At 56.8% G+C, this 18,842-nt stretch overlaps 4 protein-coding genes across 5 annotated transcripts; 3 read left to right on the top strand and 1 right to left on the bottom strand.

Moving 5' to 3' along the window:
* Positions 1-5,345: 5,345 nt before the first annotated feature.
* Positions 5,346-9,381, top strand: HSPA5 (heat shock protein family A (Hsp70) member 5). The gene is made up of 9 exons (XM_068210881.1): positions 5,346-5,473; positions 5,652-5,790; positions 6,010-6,241; positions 6,471-6,608; positions 6,879-6,991; positions 7,075-7,465; positions 7,723-7,960; positions 8,151-8,318; positions 8,507-9,381. The coding sequence occupies exons 2-9, from the start codon at positions 5,675-5,677 to the stop codon at positions 9,064-9,066; spliced, it is 1,956 nt and encodes a 651-aa protein (XP_068066982.1). The 5' UTR covers positions 5,346-5,473; positions 5,652-5,674; the 3' UTR covers positions 9,067-9,381.
* On the bottom strand, positions 8,848-12,247 carry RABEPK (Rab9 effector protein with kelch motifs). 2 transcript variants are annotated; one of them, XM_068210884.1, is made up of 7 exons: positions 12,092-12,246; positions 11,817-11,953; positions 11,587-11,739; positions 11,316-11,477; positions 10,915-11,064; positions 10,588-10,737; positions 8,848-10,410 (listed from the first exon to the last, which is right to left on the bottom strand). In XM_068210884.1, exons 1-7 carry the CDS (start codon positions 12,148-12,150, stop codon positions 10,124-10,126), a joined length of 1,098 nt encoding a protein of 365 aa, XP_068066985.1. In that variant the 5' UTR covers positions 12,151-12,246; the 3' UTR covers positions 8,848-10,123. The 2 variants fall into 2 exon arrangements, with proteins under 2 accessions (XP_068066985.1, XP_068066986.1); XM_068210885.1 differs by lacking the exon at positions 11,316-11,477 and having other exon boundaries at positions 12,092-12,247.
* Positions 12,205-15,533, top strand: PPP6C (protein phosphatase 6 catalytic subunit). The gene is made up of 7 exons (XM_068210886.1): positions 12,205-12,362; positions 12,496-12,591; positions 12,682-12,747; positions 13,125-13,266; positions 13,650-13,729; positions 13,849-14,058; positions 14,718-15,533. Exons 1-7 carry the CDS (start codon positions 12,288-12,290, stop codon positions 14,964-14,966), a joined length of 918 nt encoding a protein of 305 aa, XP_068066987.1. The 5' UTR covers positions 12,205-12,287; the 3' UTR covers positions 14,967-15,533.
* Positions 15,534-15,620: 87 nt separating this feature from the next.
* Positions 15,621-18,648, top strand: ARPC5L (actin related protein 2/3 complex subunit 5 like). Its single transcript, XM_068210887.1, has 4 exons — positions 15,621-15,814; positions 15,940-16,012; positions 16,256-16,432; positions 18,086-18,648. The coding sequence occupies exons 1-4, from the start codon at positions 15,675-15,677 to the stop codon at positions 18,146-18,148; spliced, it is 453 nt and encodes a 150-aa protein (XP_068066988.1). The 5' UTR covers positions 15,621-15,674; the 3' UTR covers positions 18,149-18,648.
* The last annotated feature ends 194 nt before the right edge of the window (positions 18,649-18,842 follow it).

An 18,842-nucleotide genomic window follows, 5' to 3' on the forward strand; every position in this document is an offset into this window, starting at 1 on the left:
TGACAACCAGGTGCACTGACAACCATCACTGCTCCTTGTGTAATTAAGTCCTTTCATCTACAGTTTTAACCTCACAACCAGAAGCCAGGCAGACACGAACAGAGAAGCTGTCACAATGCATAAAAAAATTGCAGTTTTATTACACCCGAAGGTTTAAAGGCCATTCCTAGTAAACACAGAAAACTGGGTATAAAGCTCTTTAAAAAAAACCTCCAAACTCAAAAAGACCCCAAACCAAATTCAGCAACCCTAACCAGAGGCTACAGCTGATGCACCCAAAAATGAGATTACGACAGGAACTTGAAGGATGTGCTAATTCAGATGTTTTTAACTAGGACAGTCTCAAAGAAATGATTAGAAGAAGAAACATTGCTGTTACTGCCAAAGTTCTCTGTGAAACAAATATCAACTTCTTGCAACAAATTTATTTTTAGTCTCAGAATTTAAGAGCTTGCAAAAAAAAAAAAAAAAAAAACCAAAAAAACTTGCTACTGCCTGCAAGCACAGTAGTAACCAGTTTTTAGGCTGTGAGCTAGTGCTATGAGCCAGGAAAAAGAAGTTGAATCCATAAAAACACACACAAACGACCTGCAGAGCTGCCTTCTGCCCTTTCAGAGCTTCCCACTGAAGGGCTGTGTTCAAGAGCTGCTCATACTTGATCAAACCTGAACAGCTTTAGCTGGCATTTTCCACGTTCAGGTGTCAACCCACAGTCTCCACTTTCCTGGACAGAAAGTCAGTCCAAGTGGATCTCCTGCTCCTAAGCAAGTTTGGGAAGGAAGGGGAAGCCCACATGGAGTACCCCTAGGAACAGCCTGTTGCCTCTGCCTACTGTCCTATGCCTTTGTTTTGCCAAATTTCAAAACAAGTCTCTATTTTTGTGTAACAAACCCATTTAAGAGCAGGCAAGCTGATTAAACAGCTCCTGAGGTGCTCCCTACACTTACAAGAAATTTCTCTCAGTTTCACTTAGGGTCTTTTTCTGTTTTTTTGTTTTGTTTTTTTTTTTTAATTAGAGAAGATGTTTCCAGCATCAAGGATGGGCAAAGCTCCCTAAGAAGCCTCTGAGGAAGATGCTCTGCTCCTTCCTCCTTTGCCCATGGGTCAGAGCAAGCTCCAAAAGCCCCGTCTGCAAGAGCCCACGCAGTCCCACGCAGTCCAGAGTCCTGTTACACATGCATTAATCCACCTGCCCAGCAAAAAGAGGTCAGACTCCTGCATTGTACCATTGGTGATGTCACCTGAAAAAGACTGACAGCAGAAACCTCACCCCTGCTTGGGAGGTGAGGTGAGCACCCAACAGAGGAACGACTTGGGCACCTCCTGACGAAGAGCAGACACTGAGGCCCTGAGAAGCTGTGGGAAGTTGCCAACTGCCGTGCATTCTGATTTCTCCTTTTCAACTAATTGCCTCTCTGAACTCCAGGCCCAAAACAAGGCTCCAAAGAGCACCCTTAGCTGCATCTATGCTGCTAAATATACTGGTCCTGTGACTACCTGATAACATCCCATCACTACCACTACCCATGTGTGTGTCTTATCTGCCTCTGCTGCAGAACACCAGAAATAACAAAAGTGAGAGGAGAATTGATCCAGAACTGAGCCACAGCAGGTCACTGTGTGCCACTGCTTTGTCAAGAGCTGTGAAAATCCACAGGATTTTCCTCTCAATCCACAGGACAACTGCATGACAGCAGCATTCACCTATGTACAAGAAAACAGGATCAGCAGCTTCCCCAGCTTGGTAACCTCCATAAAAATCAAAGTGGCTCGACTGCAAGGATTATTACTGAGATCCAGCTCCGTGGAGAGGAACACCTCATCACTGCCTTCCACCACTTTTTAAATTAATTATTCTGAAGCCATACACGCACAGCAAGCAAGAGCACAAACAGCTCTGTCTTCACCTGAGGTCCCTGGCACACACCTGAGAACAGCAGAGATGTAAAGCAGCAGTTTAACCCACAATGTACTTCAGCAAGGCTCAGTGAAGAAAACCCAAAAACCCAGCTGGGCAAGATGCACGTGCTATCCCTCTCTTCAGACACTGGTATTACCAACACGGCTTGTCCTGAAAGAAAAAGCTATTGTACCACTAACTCACCTACCTGACACACACTGCTCCTCCCCAAAACCTCTTCCCTTTACAGCAGTACAAAACAACAGCAGCTGCATCCTCTGACCAGGCTTCTCAAGGTGCACTCCAGAGCACCTGGGCCAAAGCTTCAGCAGCACTTGGCCACAGCCAACACTTAGTGACAGCCACAGAAGAGCTCTGGAGCAGAGCCTCTGCTGGTTCCTCGTTTGTCAGATTACCTTGTCAGCTGCTCATGAACAAAAAGGTGCCTGTAATTATCCAGCAATCTGGTTTGTGGCTACCACGCACAACACCTGGAATAGCAGATATCTGTACACAGCTGTATAAAGGAGTCACTTCAGGATATTCAGATATCCGACAGCCTGCTGTGGCTGAAGGAACAACAGAGATGTAAGATTGTACTATGTGCAGATTACTTTTCAATCCTGGAATTTCACGTTGATATGGAAACATTTCCATTTTCTGACAGTCATTTCAAGACTACTCAGGAACCTACAAGTAACTGTGACACAGTAAGAGCAGCTTAGCACAACAACTCAGACAATTTCCCTTCATGATGCTCCACACATCAACAACAAAGACTGCATGACCTGACAGCATCCGAGATGCCTTGCCCTGCTGGCAGCACACATTTGTTCAGAACCCAAGGCAGTCTCTCCTTTGATGGACACAGGACACGGATGGCTTCCCACTCCTAAAAGCCCTGGAGAACACAACACTGAATCTCCAGGTGCTGAACTCCACCTGACACTGTCCGTGGCTTTGTCTGTGGCATACAGGAAGGAGCCACATCTCCTTGCATATTTCTGTGATTCAGGTGACAGGAGAGAGATTAAGTGAAGTGGTAGATACTGCTGGTACACCAGATCCTTCTTCCTCCTCCCGTGTTTCCTGCTCAGGGTTACTTGCTCCTCCTGAGTCTCACTACGCTAGACTCAACTTCCAGAGCAAGTTTGGGCACATCTAACGTGGGCAGGGCAGGGCAAGGCAAAATCACTCCATCCTGCAGAAAAAGAACTCCTAAGCAAGCCTGAATGGCTTCCGAGCTAATTCAGCCCTGATGAAGTACCTCTTTCCTCATTAGTATTTACAGTAGCCTCTCACAAGCCTTATTTCTTTACACAAGCTAAGTGCCCATCTCCCACAGCTGAGCTAGAAGAGCCCTTTTTCAGCAGGATCATTCACCAGGACCTAGGGCTCACTGCTGAACCCTCACGTTACAGCACCCACCAGCTCAAACACGCCTGTAACACACAAAATGCAGGTCCACTGTCTAATTGTCATTGATAAGAAACTCATCCCTCACATTTGTTTCTGCCCAGAGGCTGCTCTCAGCTAGCCCTGGACAAACTGTCCACATCCACGTGTGAGGAGAGCCTTGTTTCTCATGCCCCATAACAGAACTCATCAGTAAAGCACAGGATCAGCTGGCTACTAAATTATCTATTATAGCATTGCCATGTTGCATAAAACCAACAAACGCACATAACCAGGCTAAAATCCATTCCAGTTGCTTGTGATGCCAGAAAGTGGAGTTCCCTTTAGGTGACAGTCACACTAATAAACTTTTAGCCAGAACAAGTGCAGAACTTGAAGCTGCTCAAACTGACAAAACCAACCTGTTCTCCTGAGAGCAGCTCCCTTCCCATCCACCAGGAAGGGCAGCTGCTACTGAGGAGAGTATATTCTCCATTATCTGACAAATATCACATCAAAATCCGTGTGCTGAGCATCTTAAATATTTTGGAACCCTCCTCAGCAGCAGCAGTTGAAAAGTGCTTCCTGAAGCCACCATCCTGCTGCTTTTACAGAGCATTTCAGCTTTCACGTACTGCCCGTGCCATTTCCCCTCCATCCTCTTCAAACTGCAGCTTCTACTCGTGAGTCAACTGCATCGTCCACCAAAATAGCACTTCACCTTTCAGTAAGTGTAGAGTCACATGCTCGCTCCGAGAGCTCCATCCCAACAGCTCTCAGCAGCGCGGTATCATGACTTTGCAAGAAAAAAAGCCCGATACTGCCTGCATCGAGTTCTCCAGCGTTAGGGGTCTGCGAGGAACCAAAAAGGGAAGTCGCCACACTGGTCAAGTTTCAAGTTTTAAACCTGCACAACACAAAAGCCGTGAAGGAGAGGCGGCAGGAGCGGCTCCCGGAGCCGCCAGGGCCCCGCTCCAAGGGCTCCGCTTCTCCGAATGCCTCCGCACGGGCACCGCCGGTGCCCAGAGCGGCCGGGCGGGCAGGGCTGCCCAGGGGGAGAAGGGCACGGACGAACCCCCGGCAAACCGCACCAACAACTTCTGCCGCCGCCCCCGCACCGCTCCCCCGCCTCCCGGGCGCTCTATCGCGATAAACCCACCCGACATACCCTCCTCGGCTCCGTCTCTCCTCGGCTGCCCGCCTTCCCTCTCGCTTCCCTGGAAAAACCAAAGGGTTTTGTCAGGCCCCGGGCCTTCCTCCGCCTCCCACCGCTCCCTCCTCCTCCTCGCGGGGAGGAAGCCGAGCGCTGTCGCGGGATTCGAGCGCGTCCCTACCCGGCCAGCGCCCCGGCGGCTCCCGCTGCGGCCCGGGCGGGCGCGGCACTGCGCAGGCGGCGACGGCGCTCCTGGGACTTGTAGTCCCGGGGCCGGCACCGGGAGCGGGGCCGGGGCGAGGGCCGGGCGGAGCCGGGGCCGCTCTCGGAGCTTCGCTCCGCCGTCAGCCCCGGCTCCGCCCGGCCCCGGGCTGTGCGTGCGGGGCTCGGTGTCGCGACGTGGCGGGGCCTCGCGAGCGGCTGGCAGCGGCGGGACGGGCAGCGGCTGCCCGGGGACGGGTCCCGGTGTGGCCTCGGGGCGCGGGGCACACGCGTGTCACCTCATCCCCGACGGGGGCGGGACGGGGCTCTGCCCGGAGACCCCGCATGGCCCGGCCATGATGCCGGCCCGGCTCCAACCTTCCCCGCACCTCCCTCCCGGCGGTACCCCGGTACCGCCCGTACCCCCGGTGCCCCCCGGGAGCGGCGGCGCCCCCCCCACACCGGCGGGTTATTCCCCCCCGGCCGGTAACCATGGAAACTTCCAGAAGTGCCCCCCCACCCCGCGGCCGTGGTCCCGCCCAGCCAATGGGGACGCTCCGCTTGGCTCACGCTTCTCTGTGGCCGCGGCCGGCGGGTGCAACCAATGGGGCGGCGCGAGGGGGGCGCGCCGGGCACGGCGGAGCGGCCGCGCGGTGCTCGCCAATCGCGGGAGGCCAGCTTGGTAGCAGCCGGCCAATGGTGAGGCTCCAGCGAGGGCGCGGCAGCCAATGGAGAGGCTCCACGAAGGGGTAACGGAGGGTATAAAAGGGCGGGCGGCGCGGCCTGGCGGCTCAGCGGCGGTCGGGGCGCGGCGCTTCTGCACGGTGAGGGCCGGGCGCGATCGGGGCTGGGCCGGTGAGGGGGGCATGGCGGTTGAGGACACGGCGAGATCGGGTGGTGGGGGCGGGGGGTGATTCCGCACGGCGGGGGCTGGGGGGTTGCGGCGCGGGGGGCGGCCAAGCACGTGGCTCCTCCGTTGTGTAACCGGCGGCCTCTCGGTAGGTGGGCGCAGGTGAGCGGTCGGTATGAGGCTTCTGCTGCTGTCGCTGCTGGCGCTGGGCGCCGTCTGGGCGGACGACGAGGAGAAGAAGGAGGACGTGGGCACGGTGGTGGGCATCGACCTGGGCACCACCTACTCCTGGTGCGTGGGGACGGGCGCGGGGGGCCGGCCGGGCTGGCGGGCAGCGCTGGGGCCCCGTCTGGGGAGGCCGGGCCTGTGGGCCCTCGGGAGGCGCCGGGAAGCGCCTGCGGGCCCGGGAGGGCGCAGGGAGGAGCAGAGGGGGAGGCGGGCGGGGGGGTTGGGATGTGTGTGCAGGCCGCGGCCCCGCCTGACCGTTCCGCTCCCCCCCCCCAACCCCAGCGTGGGCGTATTCAAGAACGGGCGCGTGGAAATCATCGCCAATGACCAGGGGAACCGCATCACGCCGTCCTATGTGGCCTTCACCCCCGAAGGGGAGCGCCTGATCGGAGATGCTGCCAAGAACCAGCTCACATCCAACCCGGAGAACACCGTATTCGATGCCAAGCGGCTCATCGGCCGCACCTGGAACGACCCCTCCGTGCAGCAGGACATCAAGTACCTGCCCTTCAAGGTGGGCCCCGAGTGCACAGGCCGGGGGGCTGGAGGGGAAGACCTGCCGTTCTGGTCAGAAGAGGCATCTGCTCGCAGTGCTCCCCAGGAGGATTGGTGTGTAAACAACAGTTCCTGGTGTTAGCTGCACTCAGGTTATGCCTGTCATAGAGGTTTTGCTTGATGTCTAGAAAGAACCATGGGAACGAGTTGGAATAGTCGAATGGGACGGTGTCCATTGTTCTCCTCAGGTGGTTGAGAAGAAAGCCAAGCCCCATATTCAGGTTGATGTTGGAGGTGGACAGACAAAAACATTTGCTCCTGAAGAAATTTCTGCAATGGTCCTGACAAAGATGAAGGAAACAGCAGAGGCTTACTTGGGGAAGAAGGTAAGTGCATAGAAAACACTGGTAACAACTTGGATTAGCAGCTTTAGGAAATGGGAGAAGGGTAGGCTGCCCCAGGACTAAGCTGGCCATCCCAAAGTGCAGTCAGTGCTGCAGGCCTCTTCAGCAGCCCTGTTGGATGGGCTAAGCTGGTGCTGGCTCTTCATCTCTAAAGATGGGCTGCTCGTTCCCTGCACTGCTCAGAGAGGCTGGTACTGCTTACAGACTGTTTTTTCTGTCATTTCTATAACAAAGCTGTCCCTTCCTGCTCAGGTGACCCACGCTGTTGTCACGGTGCCAGCCTACTTCAACGATGCCCAGCGCCAGGCCACCAAGGACGCCGGCACCATCGCAGGGCTCAACGTGATGCGGATCATCAACGAGCCGTGAGTACCTCGCCCCGCCCTGCCCTGCCCCAGGGGAGCTGTGGGCTGGCACCCCCAGCCCTGACAGCCTGTTCCCTGTACAGAACAGCTGCTGCCATTGCTTATGGACTGGACAAGAGAGAGGGAGAGAAGAACATCCTTGTGTTCGACCTGGGCGGCGGAACTTTTGATGTGTCCCTCCTCACAATTGACAACGGAGTCTTTGAAGTGGTGGCTACTAATGGTGACACTCACCTGGGTGGAGAAGACTTCGACCAGCGTGTTATGGAGCACTTCATCAAGCTCTACAAGAAGAAGACTGGCAAAGATGTTAGGAAGGATAACAGAGCTGTGCAGAAGCTGAGGCGGGAGGTGGAGAAGGCCAAGCGAGCTTTGTCATCTCAGCACCAGGCCAGGATTGAAATAGAGTCCTTCTTTGAAGGAGAAGATTTTTCAGAGACACTCACTCGAGCCAAGTTTGAGGAGCTGAACATGGTAAGTTTAGAAAGGTAAAGTTACACAGCCTCAGCTCTGGATTGGGACTGGGGAATGTGCAGCATCTCATGCTGTGACATTGCACTTTGGAGTATAAATAACTCTGTGTAAGCAGGCAGCTGTTGCCTGCCAGGGAGCTGGGCCTCAGACAGTTTGACATCTCTCCTCTGTAGTGGTTGTACTTTGTACCTCTGGGGCTGCACAATGGGGTGTGCTGGGAATGCAGTCTCACAGTCCTTGGGGTTTTGTCTTTGCAGGACCTGTTCCGTTCCACTATGAAGCCTGTTCAGAAAGTCCTGGAAGATTCTGACCTGAAGAAGTCTGATATTGACGAGATTGTCCTGGTTGGTGGATCGACTCGCATCCCCAAAATCCAGCAGCTCGTTAAAGAGTTCTTCAATGGGAAGGAGCCTTCTCGTGGCATTAACCCAGATGAGGCTGTGGCCTACGGCGCGGCTGTCCAGGCCGGGGTGCTCTCTGGGGACCAGGATACAGGTAATGGCACCTTCCCTGCCACCTAGGAGTTGACTCAACACTGCATGTTGGGCATTGACAAGCAAATGCAGACAAACTTGGATCTTTTCCAGTCCTTGGAGTTCTGTGCCTCTGAGGCCTCAGGATGCTGTCTGCAGCGTTGTGTTTGGTGTTGAAGTTGTGTGACAGTCTTGCCTTTGATCTGTTCCAGGTGACTTGGTGTTGCTCGATGTCTGTCCCCTGACTCTTGGCATTGAGACCGTTGGAGGTGTCATGACAAAGCTGATCCCAAGAAACACCGTTGTTCCCACAAAGAAGTCTCAGATCTTCTCCACAGCTTCTGACAACCAGCCAACTGTGACCATCAAGGTCTATGAAGGTGGGTGTCAGCTGTGGTGGCCCATGTGACAGCTGTGGTCTGTCTGCTGTAGGGTTTTCGTTCTTGTTTCTGATTGATTGTCACAAAGGCTGTAGGTACTTTGGTCATGGAACTGTGTCACTCATGGTTTCACAAAGTACAGGCCACGGCTGGGAAAGAAAGTAACCCTGTCTCATTGTTTCTTGCAGGTGAACGTCCCCTGACCAAGGACAACCATCTCCTGGGCACCTTTGATCTCACGGGAATCCCTCCTGCCCCTCGTGGTGTCCCCCAGATCGAGGTCACCTTTGAAATAGATGTGAACGGGATCCTGCGTGTCACGGCCGAGGACAAGGGCACCGGCAACAAGAACAAGATCACGATCACAAACGATCAGAACCGGCTGACGCCAGAGGAGATCGAGAGGATGGTGAATGATGCTGAGAAGTTTGCCGAGGAAGACAAGAAGCTGAAGGAACGCATCGATGCCCGGAATGAGCTGGAAAGCTATGCCTATTCCCTGAAGAATCAGATTGGGGACAAGGAGAAGCTGGGTGGGAAGCTGTCCTCTGAGGACAAGGAAACAATAGAGAAAGCAGTGGAGGAAAAGATCGAGTGGCTGGAAAGCCATCAGGATGGGGACATAGAAGATTTCAAAGCACAAAAGAAGGAGCTGGAGGAGGTGGTTCAGCCCATCGTTAGCAAGCTGTATGGCAGCGCCGGCCCCCCGCCTGGCGAGGAGGAGGCAGCAGAGAAGGACGAGTTGTAGATACCGGCGTCTCAGAATGTGGTGTGTGTATATATTGGACTCAGGAACACTTGTTTAAAATATTGAACTCTTAATTTGGAATGTAACTTTGAATCTTCACTCGTGAGTGGAGCTGGAACCGCTAGCCCGACGTGGCTGTATCCTGCTTTTCGTTAGCAGTTGCTCGATGTCTGGGATGGGGACTGGGGTGGGAGTGTAAATGGGGGTTTAGAAGTACTGGCAGTGGAACGTTCTATTTAACAGCTTGGTCATGTGAACTTGGTGTAGAGCTTTTCTACCTGGAGTGACCACAATAAATTTGTTATTTACACTGGACTCTCTTCTGGTTCTGTGATCTCCATTCCTCAGCTCCAGCCAGGATCTGGATTAACCCTAAAGAAGGATGGAGTGTAGCTCACCCTCTCAAGGTCACCTTTCATGGGCCCATGGACTGTGAGAGGTTTGAAAGCAGGAGCTGGGCCTCTGTTGCCTTGGGGTGAGCTGGGATTCAGTTTCTGAAGGGAGCAGGTGAACTTACACCTCACTGCAGTTTTACAACAGATCCTGATACGGAAGGGGGGGATCAAGCCTGAGCTGCCTGAAGGGGCAGCTCTTACTGAGCTGGGAGAAGGAGGTTAGCCACCAGGACCTGCAGGCCTGCAGTAGTGGTGGTGCCCAGCAGTGAGGGAGGAGCTTGGCTTAATTATGTTTTCCTGCAGTATTAAAACTTCAGAGCTTTTAATAAAGTGTCATATGAAACAGACCAGTTTTCTGAGGACTGAAAAGTAGTTTACACCTAATAAAGGTTCTTAGAAAAAAACGAAGCCTAGTTGAAATTTGGTCTCTTTATTTAACTGATCCTTCTCCAATCCATGGGATTAGTTAAGTCCACAATGACCTTGTCTGGTACCAGCTCCAGCAGTTCCTGCCATGTTCCCTGGGATGGGGCTGCAGCAGGACTGTGTTCAGGCAGAGCCCCTGGCCCTCAGGGGTGTCAGCACCGTGCCAGCTGCCCAGGGGTAAGGAGGTGTTTAAGTGGCAGAATTAACCCCAGGGATGAGGCTGGTGCTGTGTGGCTCTACTCAAGGAGGGTGACCAGGCACTCCCTGTGTATGTGGCCCTGTGTGTCCATGCCCCCAAACACGAACAGCAGATGGACAAAGGTGTCTTCAGCACAGCCCTCTCCCAGGTCCTGCTGGAGGGGCTCAGCTCTGTCCCCTGCTGCCACAGGTGCCTCTGTCCCAGCTGGGCTGTCTCCTGTGTCCCCGTGTGCCCCAGCCTGCCAGGGAATGACACACATGGCGTGGTCCAGCCTCCCGCTGGGCAGGGGAGACTCAAACTGCAGGAGTGTCCACTGCTGCCTCCCTGCAGTGCAAAGATACAGTCACAGCTTTAACCATCACACACCAGACAGTGACACCATGAATTAAAGCAGTTTTGAGCATTCAGTCCTGCAGCGGTGGAAGGCCAGGGCTTGAGCAGGTAACGTGTTCCCCAGCTGCCTGGCATCTACCCTGGCAGCCCTGAGAGCAGCCTCCCTACCTGTGTGGTACTTGTACGTGGTATCCAGTGTCCCATCTGGACCCATTCCACCAAAAATGTACAAGTGGTCCTGGAACGCTGCCGAGGAGTGGGATGCCCGTCCTCCAGGGACGTCCCCAGTGGCCGGGATCTTGTCCCATCTCATGTCATCTGGTGCAGGAAACAACACGTCCACGGTTATGCATTGCACAAACCCCATGCATTTTGTTGATTTAAACAAAGAAGGTAACACTTTAAGTACTTAAGGACTAGTATTTCAGGAAAAAATGTCCCCCGAAATCAAAGCACATCGCTCACAGGTGCTGCGGTACCTCCATCCACACTTACTGGTATCGATGCAGAACAGGTCACTGTAAAAAACATCTCCAGCTAAACCCCCATGGATGAAGAGTTTGGTCCCAACTGCAACCACGGCGTGTCCGTGCCGAGGAGAAGGGGGATCACCGTGAGTCTCCGGCTGTGACCAGGTCAGGGTGCCTAAAAATGGGAGTGCACGTGCACTAGGAAGAAAACTCTGGAAATTCTACAGACCAGCAACCCCGGAGCCCTGCCAAGGCTTCCCATCCAAGCCACTGGGTCTGAATTCCCAGCGACCACATGAACGTAAGGGCCTGGCAGAGGAAGAACAGCCACCCACCCCGTGGGACTCGCCTCCAAACAGAGCTCAACAGTTCCAGCCCTCTGAGTGCACCCCAAGGGCAGAGCTCCCGCGCCCAGGTGGGAGGTACCTGTGTCGAACACGTGCAGCCGCTGGTCCTTAACGGGCTCCGCTCCCTTGTCTCCACCCCCGAACACGAACAGCCGGGCCCCGATGGCCGCCGAGGACGTGTGGAATGTCCGAGGCTGTGGCTGCTCCCCCCTCACTGCAGGGCTCTCCCACGTTCCTGTTTCTAGTTAAGACAAGTGATTAACCCAACAACCAACGCGGCAACAGAGGCCAGGCCCGTCCTGCAGCCCCGAAGGCCAGCCCCGCTCCGGGCCCGGCCCTGGGGCACTCACCGGGGTCCAGCACCTGGACGCAGCCGCGGTTCCCGGCGGGGTGGGCTCCGCCGAACACCCAGAGGCGCGGGGGGCCGCTGGCGGGCAGGAACGTGGCGTGCTCGTAGCGCGGCCGCAGTCCGCGCCAGCCGGCGGGCACCCAGCGCAGCGGGGCTGTGGACGGGGACAGGCGATCGGACCCGGCCCCGGTCGCGGCCCCGGTTCCAGCCCCGGCCCGGCCCGGCCCTCACCCAGCTCCACGAAATGCGCGTCCGCGAAGGCGCCGGCGGGGTCGGCACCGCCCAGCAGCAGGACGCGGCCGGGCAGGAGGAGGCAGCCGAGTCCCACGCGGCCGCGGGGCCGCTCCCCGAGCGGGCTCAGCCGGTACCTGCGGGGCGAGGGCGGCGCTCAGCGCGGGCTGGGCCGGCCCGGGGTCCCGCCGGTTCCCCCGCCCCACTCATCGCTATCCCCCCATCACCGCCGCCCCGCCGAGCGCCGTGCCCGCCCGTGCCCCCGCCGCGCTCACCACCGTCCCGGGCGCGGCCGCCGCCCCGGCTGCAGCAGCGGCAGCGCCCGCGGCGCCATCGCGGCGGGGCCGCTGCCCGGGGCCGGCCCGGCCGGAAGTGCCGGCGGAAGTGCCCCGCGCTTCCGCCCGCGCCGGCGGCGCGCTCCGCCGCCCGGAAGTGGCGGGGGGGCCCGCTTCTGCCCGAGCCCGTGCCAAGATGGCGCCGCTGGACCTCGACAAGTACGTGGAGATCGCGCGGCTCTGCAAGTACCTGCCCGAGAACGACCTCAAGGTGCGGCCGCGGCGGCGGGGCCGGGACCGGCCGGGGCGGGCCGGGGCCGTGGTGGGCGCTGCCGGGCGGGCCGGAGCGGGCGGTGCCGGTGGTGCCGGCGCTGACACTGACCCTGCCCCGCTCCGTCCCGCAGCGCCTCTGTGACTATGTTTGCGACCTGCTGCTGGAGGAGTCCAACGTCCAGCCCGTCTCTACGCCCGTCACCGTCTGCGGGGACATCCACGGGCAGGTAAGGCCGGGCCGGGCCACTCCCGGTGCAGCCCCGGGCCGGAGTCGGTGCCGGTGCCCGGTGCCCCCTCACGCCTCTCTCCCCCCGCAGTTCTATGACCTGTGCGAGCTCTTCCGGACCGGCGGGCAGGTCCCCGACACCAACTACATCTTCATGGTACGTGCGGCGGGCGCGGCCCGGCCCCGCCGGGCTGGGCAGGGGCTGGGGGTGAAATCCCGAGGGGCTCTCGGGCCCCGCCCGGCGCCGGGGCCGCTCTTGGCTCCTGCCCGCCGGCTGTGTTGCCGGGAGCCCCGCGGGGTGAGGCAGAGCATCCTGCCCTGCCCGGTGTCCCGGGGTCAGCTCAGGACAGCGGCGAGGGGAGGGAGTGCCCGCCCGCAATGACACCGGAGAGCCCGGAGCTGCCGCGGCTCCCAGCGCACCCCGCCGCCCTCCAGCGCCGGGTTCCTCTGCGGCAGCGAGGAGTGAGGAGCGGATGTGTCACTGGGCACTTTCTCGGTGACTGTTGCTCCATGTGCCGCTGTCTCTGCCTTCAGGGGGACTTTGTAGACCGAGGGTATTACAGCCTCGAGACGTTCACGTACCTCCTTGCACTAAAAGCCAAGTGGCCTGACCGTATCACGCTGCTGCGAGGCAACCACGAGAGCAGGCAGATCACCCAGGTGTACGGGTTCTACGGTGAGTCCTGCCTGTGGCACTGCAGCTCCTCTGCCTCGGGAAGCACGCCGGCAGGGACACAGCGCCCGGGGCTCTTGGGCTGGGTGGGACGCGGGCTCCAGTGTTGCCATTTGCTAACGTGGTCATGGTGTTTCTGAAATGGAATGTGTTTAAGGCAGGTCTTGCTGCTCTTTTCCTCTGGCACGTGGAGTTTCTGCTTGCGTCATGGTGCCACGTTCAGTGGCACAGGCACAGGCAGAGCATGAGGTGCTCGCTCCCTCCTGCTGCTGCTGCTGGTGCTGGGCAGCAGCAGCACCCAGCACAGGGCTCGTGTGACACACCTGAGCGTGCAGGTTCTGCTGTCGGTGTTTTCCCACGAGGAATACAAGCGTTCTCTCCAACAGACGAGTGCCAAACCAAATACGGGAACGCGAACGCCTGGCGATACTGCACCAAAGTGTTCGACATGCTCACAATAGCAGCTGTAAGTGCAGCCGCCACGCTGACAGCACCGGCAGTCTGTCCACACGGGCACTGCAGAGGTGTGAGCTGCAGGCTCCCCTGGCAGCGACGCTGAGCGTTCTGTGCCCTGTCTCCCTGCAGTTAATAGACGAGCAGATCCTGTGTGTGCACGGAGGCCTCTCCCCAGACATCAAGACCCTGGACCAGATCCGGACCATTGAGCGGAACCAGGAGATCCCTCACAAAGGCGCCTTCTGCGACCTGGTGTGGTCGGACCCCGAGGACGTGGACACGTGGGCCATCAGCCCCCGCGGGGCGGGCTGGCTCTTCGGGGCCAAGGTCACCAACGAGGTAACGCTGCTGCCCAGGGCCACACAGCCCAGGGGCGGGCATGGGGGAAGCAACGGGCTCAGCTCAGCGTGGTGTTCGAGTGCACCGAGGGCACTGCGGGACGCTGAACTCCCCTGTCACGCCTCTGCCAGTAACTCGTGGTGCTGGGGAAGCTTGGCTTGTGCCAGCTGGAAAAAATGAGCCTCTTGAACCTAAAAGCACAAATGTAACTGCCAGATGTACTAATACCCATCTTGCTTTTGAAAAGTCTGATGTGGTGGGACTCACTAGAGTCCCTGGGCTCTGTGTGGAACGGTTTCCTAAGGATCTAGGAGAAAAACACAATTTTTTAAGCAATTCTTGAGTTAATTTTGTTGTGTCTGCGCTGAGCAGACTCCTCAGGGCTCTACACACTGGCCTTGCCAGGCTCTGACCTGGCCACACTCAGCCTGCGTTGGCGTGTGGCCCTGGCACAGCATGTTGGGAAGGCTTGAGCCTGGGGACAGCACAGCCCTGGATGTCACGCTGTTCCTCAGTGCTCGGGTGGTGCCGCCTGTATTTCCCAGGGGTTTCTCACTGCTCGGGTCTCCAAGCCCCTGCTGCGGGGGGCCAGCCCAGGAGCAGACGTGGTGTGGGCAGCGGCCGCTCGGGCCACGCCGACCTTCCCCCTTCCCTTGCAGTTTGTTCACATCAACAACCTGAAGCTGATCTGCAGAGCACACCAGCTCGTCCACGAAGGATACAAATTCATGTTTGATGAGAAGCTGGTAACGGTATGGTCAGCTCCCAACTACTGCTACCGCTGCGGGAACATCGCGTCCATCATGGTCTTTAAAGATGTAAATACAAGAGAACCAAAGCTATTCCGCGCAGTTCCAGACTCAGAGCGTGTCATTCCTCCCAGGACAACCACGCCGTACTTCCTCTGAGCCCTCGCCTGCCTGCTGTCACCTCTCCCTGTCCTGCCCCTTTACAATATACTTTTTATTGAGCACTTTGCTGCTGAAATGCTGCCTCTTGCCTTTTTTATTTTTAAATTATCTAAATTTATTGTGTATTATGGTGTCTGTAGCAAGTTTGTTTTTTTTTTCCCCGCCCCTAGATTAATTTCAGAGTATTTTTAATATGTCCTTGAGATTTGTACTACTGCATGTAGTCCTGGCCTAGTCCTGGGTTAGACGAACTGATTCCTTTAACCACCACGCTCCGGGAGCCGCTCGGGCCCGTCTCTTGTTCAGCTTTTCGTTTTTGGTAAGTTTTAAGAAATTTCAGCAGCAAAGTCAGTGCCCGGTGTGCGGCGGGGCCGGGGCCGCCCGTGCTGCGTTCACGGCGCAGGACCGAGCCAGCCTGCTCCGAGTGTTCCGTGGATCCCAACAGCGCGGTCCAAGGGCCGTTCCCCACTCCCGGTTTGTTCCGTTTTCCTCGGGATCCCGATTAAACCCGCGGACCTGCTGCAGCGACGGGATTTGTACATTAAAGCCGTTGTTCGGATTTTTTCCAGGCTCTGTTGTGTTGTTACTGGCGGCGCGGCCGGGGCGGGGCGGGGCGGGGCGGGGCGCGGCGGCCGCGCGGGTTCCGGTTCCGGTTCCGGCGGGGCCGGCGCCGTTTCCGGCTGGCGCGGGGCCGCGGCGGCGGGGATGGCGCGGAGCACGCTCTCGTCCCGCTTCCGCCGCCTCGACATCGACCAGTACGACGAGAACCGCTTCGTGGAGGAGCCCGAGGAGGCGGCGGCGGCCGAGCCCGATGCCAGCCCCGAGGTGGAAGCGCTGCTCAGGCAATATCCTTTGGGCCGGGGGGGCCGGGGGAGTCCCGGGCACCGGCCGCGACCGCCCGCTCGGGGCCGGAGCCGCCCGTGAGCCGCGCACGCAGGTCCCGGTTTGAGTCCTTGACCCGCCGCCGCACAGGCGAGGCGCTCCGCGCCTTCCACACCGCCATCCGCAGCTCGCCGGGCCACAGCCGGAGCCAGGCGATGAAGGTACGGCAGCGGCACCGGCACCGGCACCCGCTGGCCTGAGCGGCGCCGCTGCCGTTCATGAGCTTGTGCTGGCACGGCTGATCCCACCGTGTTTACCCTTTCCTCCTCTAACCCCAGGTCTGCTCATCTCGCTTACAGAAATAACCCAGCCTGGAGCGTGGCCATCTCTTGCCAAACACGAGTCTCGGGATCGCTCCCAGCTGTTCTCGTTCTCACATTTCTCTCTTTGCCTTGTCTTCCCAGGAGCAGGCCCAGGGAACGATGCTTAAAGTCCTCACATCTTTTAAAAGCAGTGAAATAGAACAAGCGGTGAATTCCTTAGACAGAAACGGTGTTGATTTGTTAATGAAGTACATTTATAAAGGATTTGAAAAGCCAACAGAAAACAGCAGTGCAATATTACTTCAGTGGCATGAAAAGGTACGTGCTGGGGGCACTCTTGGCTCAGCCTCGCTCGCAGGGTCCTGCCCAGTGGTTTCAGGAGAGCCCCTGAAGAGAAGCAGGTGGTGGCAGGGCCTCATCCCTGAGCAGCTCAGTGTTTCCTTTTATCTTCGCTCGCTCTGAGCCTGCAGTCACAAAGCCTCTGCCTGTGTTTCAGACCTTACCCTCGGCCACGGGGAGAGGAAGCTTGCAGCAGGGAGTTAAGTACTGGAGTGTCCTTTGGCACCCAAGGCGTGCAGGGGCTCCAGCGAGGGAAGGGTGGGAGCGCAGATGTGCCGGGATGGACGGGGCAGCTGCAGCTTCCTCAGGGGGCCCAGGCTGGCAGTTTGCATCCGCTGCGTCACAGGGTTTAGCAAACCTGTTTGGTTTGCCCAGGAGAGGATTTTGAGGTCTCCGAAGATTCCACTGGGGACCAGCAGGGGCCTCTTGCATTTCTCTGGAACGTCAGCTGTGAAACAGGGAGTGTGGGATGTGTTCAGCAGCTGACTGTGGAACCTTCTTCCCTGTCTGTGGTGGGCTCAGGCACACGCTGGGTTGAGGCACATCCCTGCAGCAGCTGCTGGGTGCCCCTGCCCCCGGGCAGGAATCCAAGTGAAGTCTTCCACCCCCGCAGGGGTTTCAGCTGAAGGCCTGGCTGTCAGTGCTCCTAGGAAAACTGATCCCTGGCACGCTGCAGCTCCCTGTGCAGGGCAGCTGCTGCGAATGCTGGTGTCCTTTTCCCGTGGTGCAGGACTTTTTCCTGCAGTACCTAAACCTGGTGTAGCGTGACTCCAGCTATTGGCCGCTGTCACCAGCTTTGCCAGGCCTTGACAAGGGAGGAGGGAATTTCTTGGGACAGCAAAGAACATGTTTCTGCTTGGTTTTTTTTTCTTTTTTTTTTCCCTGTTGTTTCCACTGAGGTGCTTTCAGGTAAGCATGGGTGGTGCTCCCAGCGTGGGAGGTGACACACCACCACCCCGACTGGTACTCAGAGCGTGTAGGGACATGAAAGGCATCTCATCCTCTCTGTTGTGAAAGGAACAAGGCAGGTCTGAGTAGGCAGGGTTTAAAGCCTGGTGTTCTGCTTTGTGGCAGTACTGGTAGGATGTGTGGCTTGCTCAGAGCAGTCAGCGCAGTGGTGGTACCAGTCTGTCCTCTGGAGAAGGCCTGTGGCAGGTCTGGTAGCTCAGGAGCATTTACCTGCCAGTCCTGCTCCAGGTGGGTGCTTTGCATTTGTCCAGTCATGTTCCCCAGCGCCACGTCTCGCTCTGCTCTGGTACCCCTGTGCTCTATTGGATTGTGGCTGCAAAGTAAATGCCCCACTCCTGGCAGTCAGCTTAAACATTTATTTTTTGTGTAATCACCTCCATCTCCTAGACTTCAGAAGGAAACACTGTTCACACTGAGGGACACAAATGCAACTGAAGCGAGCCCTTCCTCCTTCTCCTCTCCTCAGGGATAAGGGAGGTGAGACATTCTGCTCTGTCAGTGACTTGCAACACTGAAGCCCTCGAGATCCAGAAGATGGTTAGATTGTGGAGAATTACAGTTTCTAGTTTTGGAGAAGAGCCATAGTCCCTTCTGTGGCTAAACTCTTCAGTGTTTGTTCTGTGTGGGACGTGGTGACTCTGTAACCTCTCTCCTTTCCCACAGGCACTGGCAGTAGGAGGCCTGGGCTCCATAATAAGAGTTCTCACAGCAAGAAAGACTGTGTAAAGACTGTTAACTTGGACAGAGGTGACAGTCAGGTTTGGACTCGGAAGAAGGAATGAGCTGAAATTACACTGGTCCATCTTTATTAGAGATTGCAATCTACTGAAATCCTACAGTAACCTCCTCTTGGAATGCTTTTAACCTTAAAGGTGGGGGAAGAGTAAAGGTATTCCTGCATATTCCGACTATCACATCCAGGAGCCAAGACATTCTCCTGCTCCCTTCTTTAACAGGCAGAGAGAAGGCACACTCCTGCCTCCTCTTACTGTAAGTGAACAGGTATTTCAGATGCTGCTTTAGCCAGGTGTGGTGATACAAGCTCCCGTGTGTCCTGCTTAGTCCCAAGGTAGCTGTGTCCAGGCTGAGATCCTGCAGCTGAGGGTGGGAGAAGGGCTCTTAGAGCGGCGGCTGTGAACGTGTGGGTGAAGGACTCTTGGACTCTGGGGTTGGGTTAATGTAAAGTGAAGTGCCTGCTGCATCAATAAAGTTCTTGGATCACATGAGTTAAATTTATTTTCAGCTAAATTCTAAGTCTGACACTTACTCCAAAGCAGGCCTGCAATAACCCAGTCCAACCCAGTGTCCACCGTTGTAGGACTGCTCCTAACTCTATCTACTTAGAGAATTTTTTCCTCAAATCCAACTCTGTCCTGGATGTAGGGAGTGAGTTCAGCTGTAACAATCAAGACTTACAAGA

Source organism: Anomalospiza imberbis, chromosome 21 (assembly GCF_031753505.1).
Source record: "Anomalospiza imberbis isolate Cuckoo-Finch-1a 21T00152 chromosome 21, ASM3175350v1, whole genome shotgun sequence".
NCBI classification, from domain to species: domain Eukaryota; kingdom Metazoa; phylum Chordata; class Aves; order Passeriformes; family Viduidae; genus Anomalospiza; species Anomalospiza imberbis.

Excerpts from the sequence above, each read along its gene's own strand:
- RABEPK (XM_068210884.1), bottom strand. The coding sequence starts at position 12,150 with ATGGCGCCGCGGGCGCTGCCGCTGCTGCAGCCGGGGCGGCGGCCGCGC. Across the intron at positions 10,738-10,914 it reads CCTGTTCTGCATCGATACCA|ATGACATGAGATGGGACAAG; the intron begins GTAAGTGTGGAT and ends TTCCTGCACCAG. Across the intron at positions 10,411-10,587 it reads CACGTACAAGTACCACACAG|GGAGGCAGCAGTGGACACTC; the intron begins GTAGGGAGGCTG and ends TTTGCACTGCAG.
- PPP6C (XM_068210886.1), top strand. The coding sequence starts at position 12,288 with ATGGCGCCGCTGGACCTCGACAAGTACGTGGAGATCGCGCGGCTCTGC. Across the intron at positions 12,363-12,495 it reads TGCCCGAGAACGACCTCAAG|CGCCTCTGTGACTATGTTTG; the intron begins GTGCGGCCGCGG and ends TCCGTCCCGCAG. Across the intron at positions 12,592-12,681 it reads GCGGGGACATCCACGGGCAG|TTCTATGACCTGTGCGAGCT; the intron begins GTAAGGCCGGGC and ends CTCCCCCCGCAG.
- HSPA5 (XM_068210881.1), top strand. The coding sequence starts at position 5,675 with ATGAGGCTTCTGCTGCTGTCGCTGCTGGCGCTGGGCGCCGTCTGGGCG. Across the intron at positions 6,242-6,470 it reads TCAAGTACCTGCCCTTCAAG|GTGGTTGAGAAGAAAGCCAA; the intron begins GTGGGCCCCGAG and ends TGTTCTCCTCAG. Across the intron at positions 7,961-8,150 it reads CTCTGGGGACCAGGATACAG|GTGACTTGGTGTTGCTCGAT; the intron begins GTAATGGCACCT and ends GATCTGTTCCAG.
- ARPC5L (XM_068210887.1), top strand. The coding sequence starts at position 15,675 with ATGGCGCGGAGCACGCTCTCGTCCCGCTTCCGCCGCCTCGACATCGAC. Across the intron at positions 15,815-15,939 it reads GTGGAAGCGCTGCTCAGGCA|AGGCGAGGCGCTCCGCGCCT; the intron begins ATATCCTTTGGG and ends CCGCCGCCGCAC. Across the intron at positions 16,433-18,085 it reads TACTTCAGTGGCATGAAAAG|GCACTGGCAGTAGGAGGCCT; the intron begins GTACGTGCTGGG and ends CCTTTCCCACAG.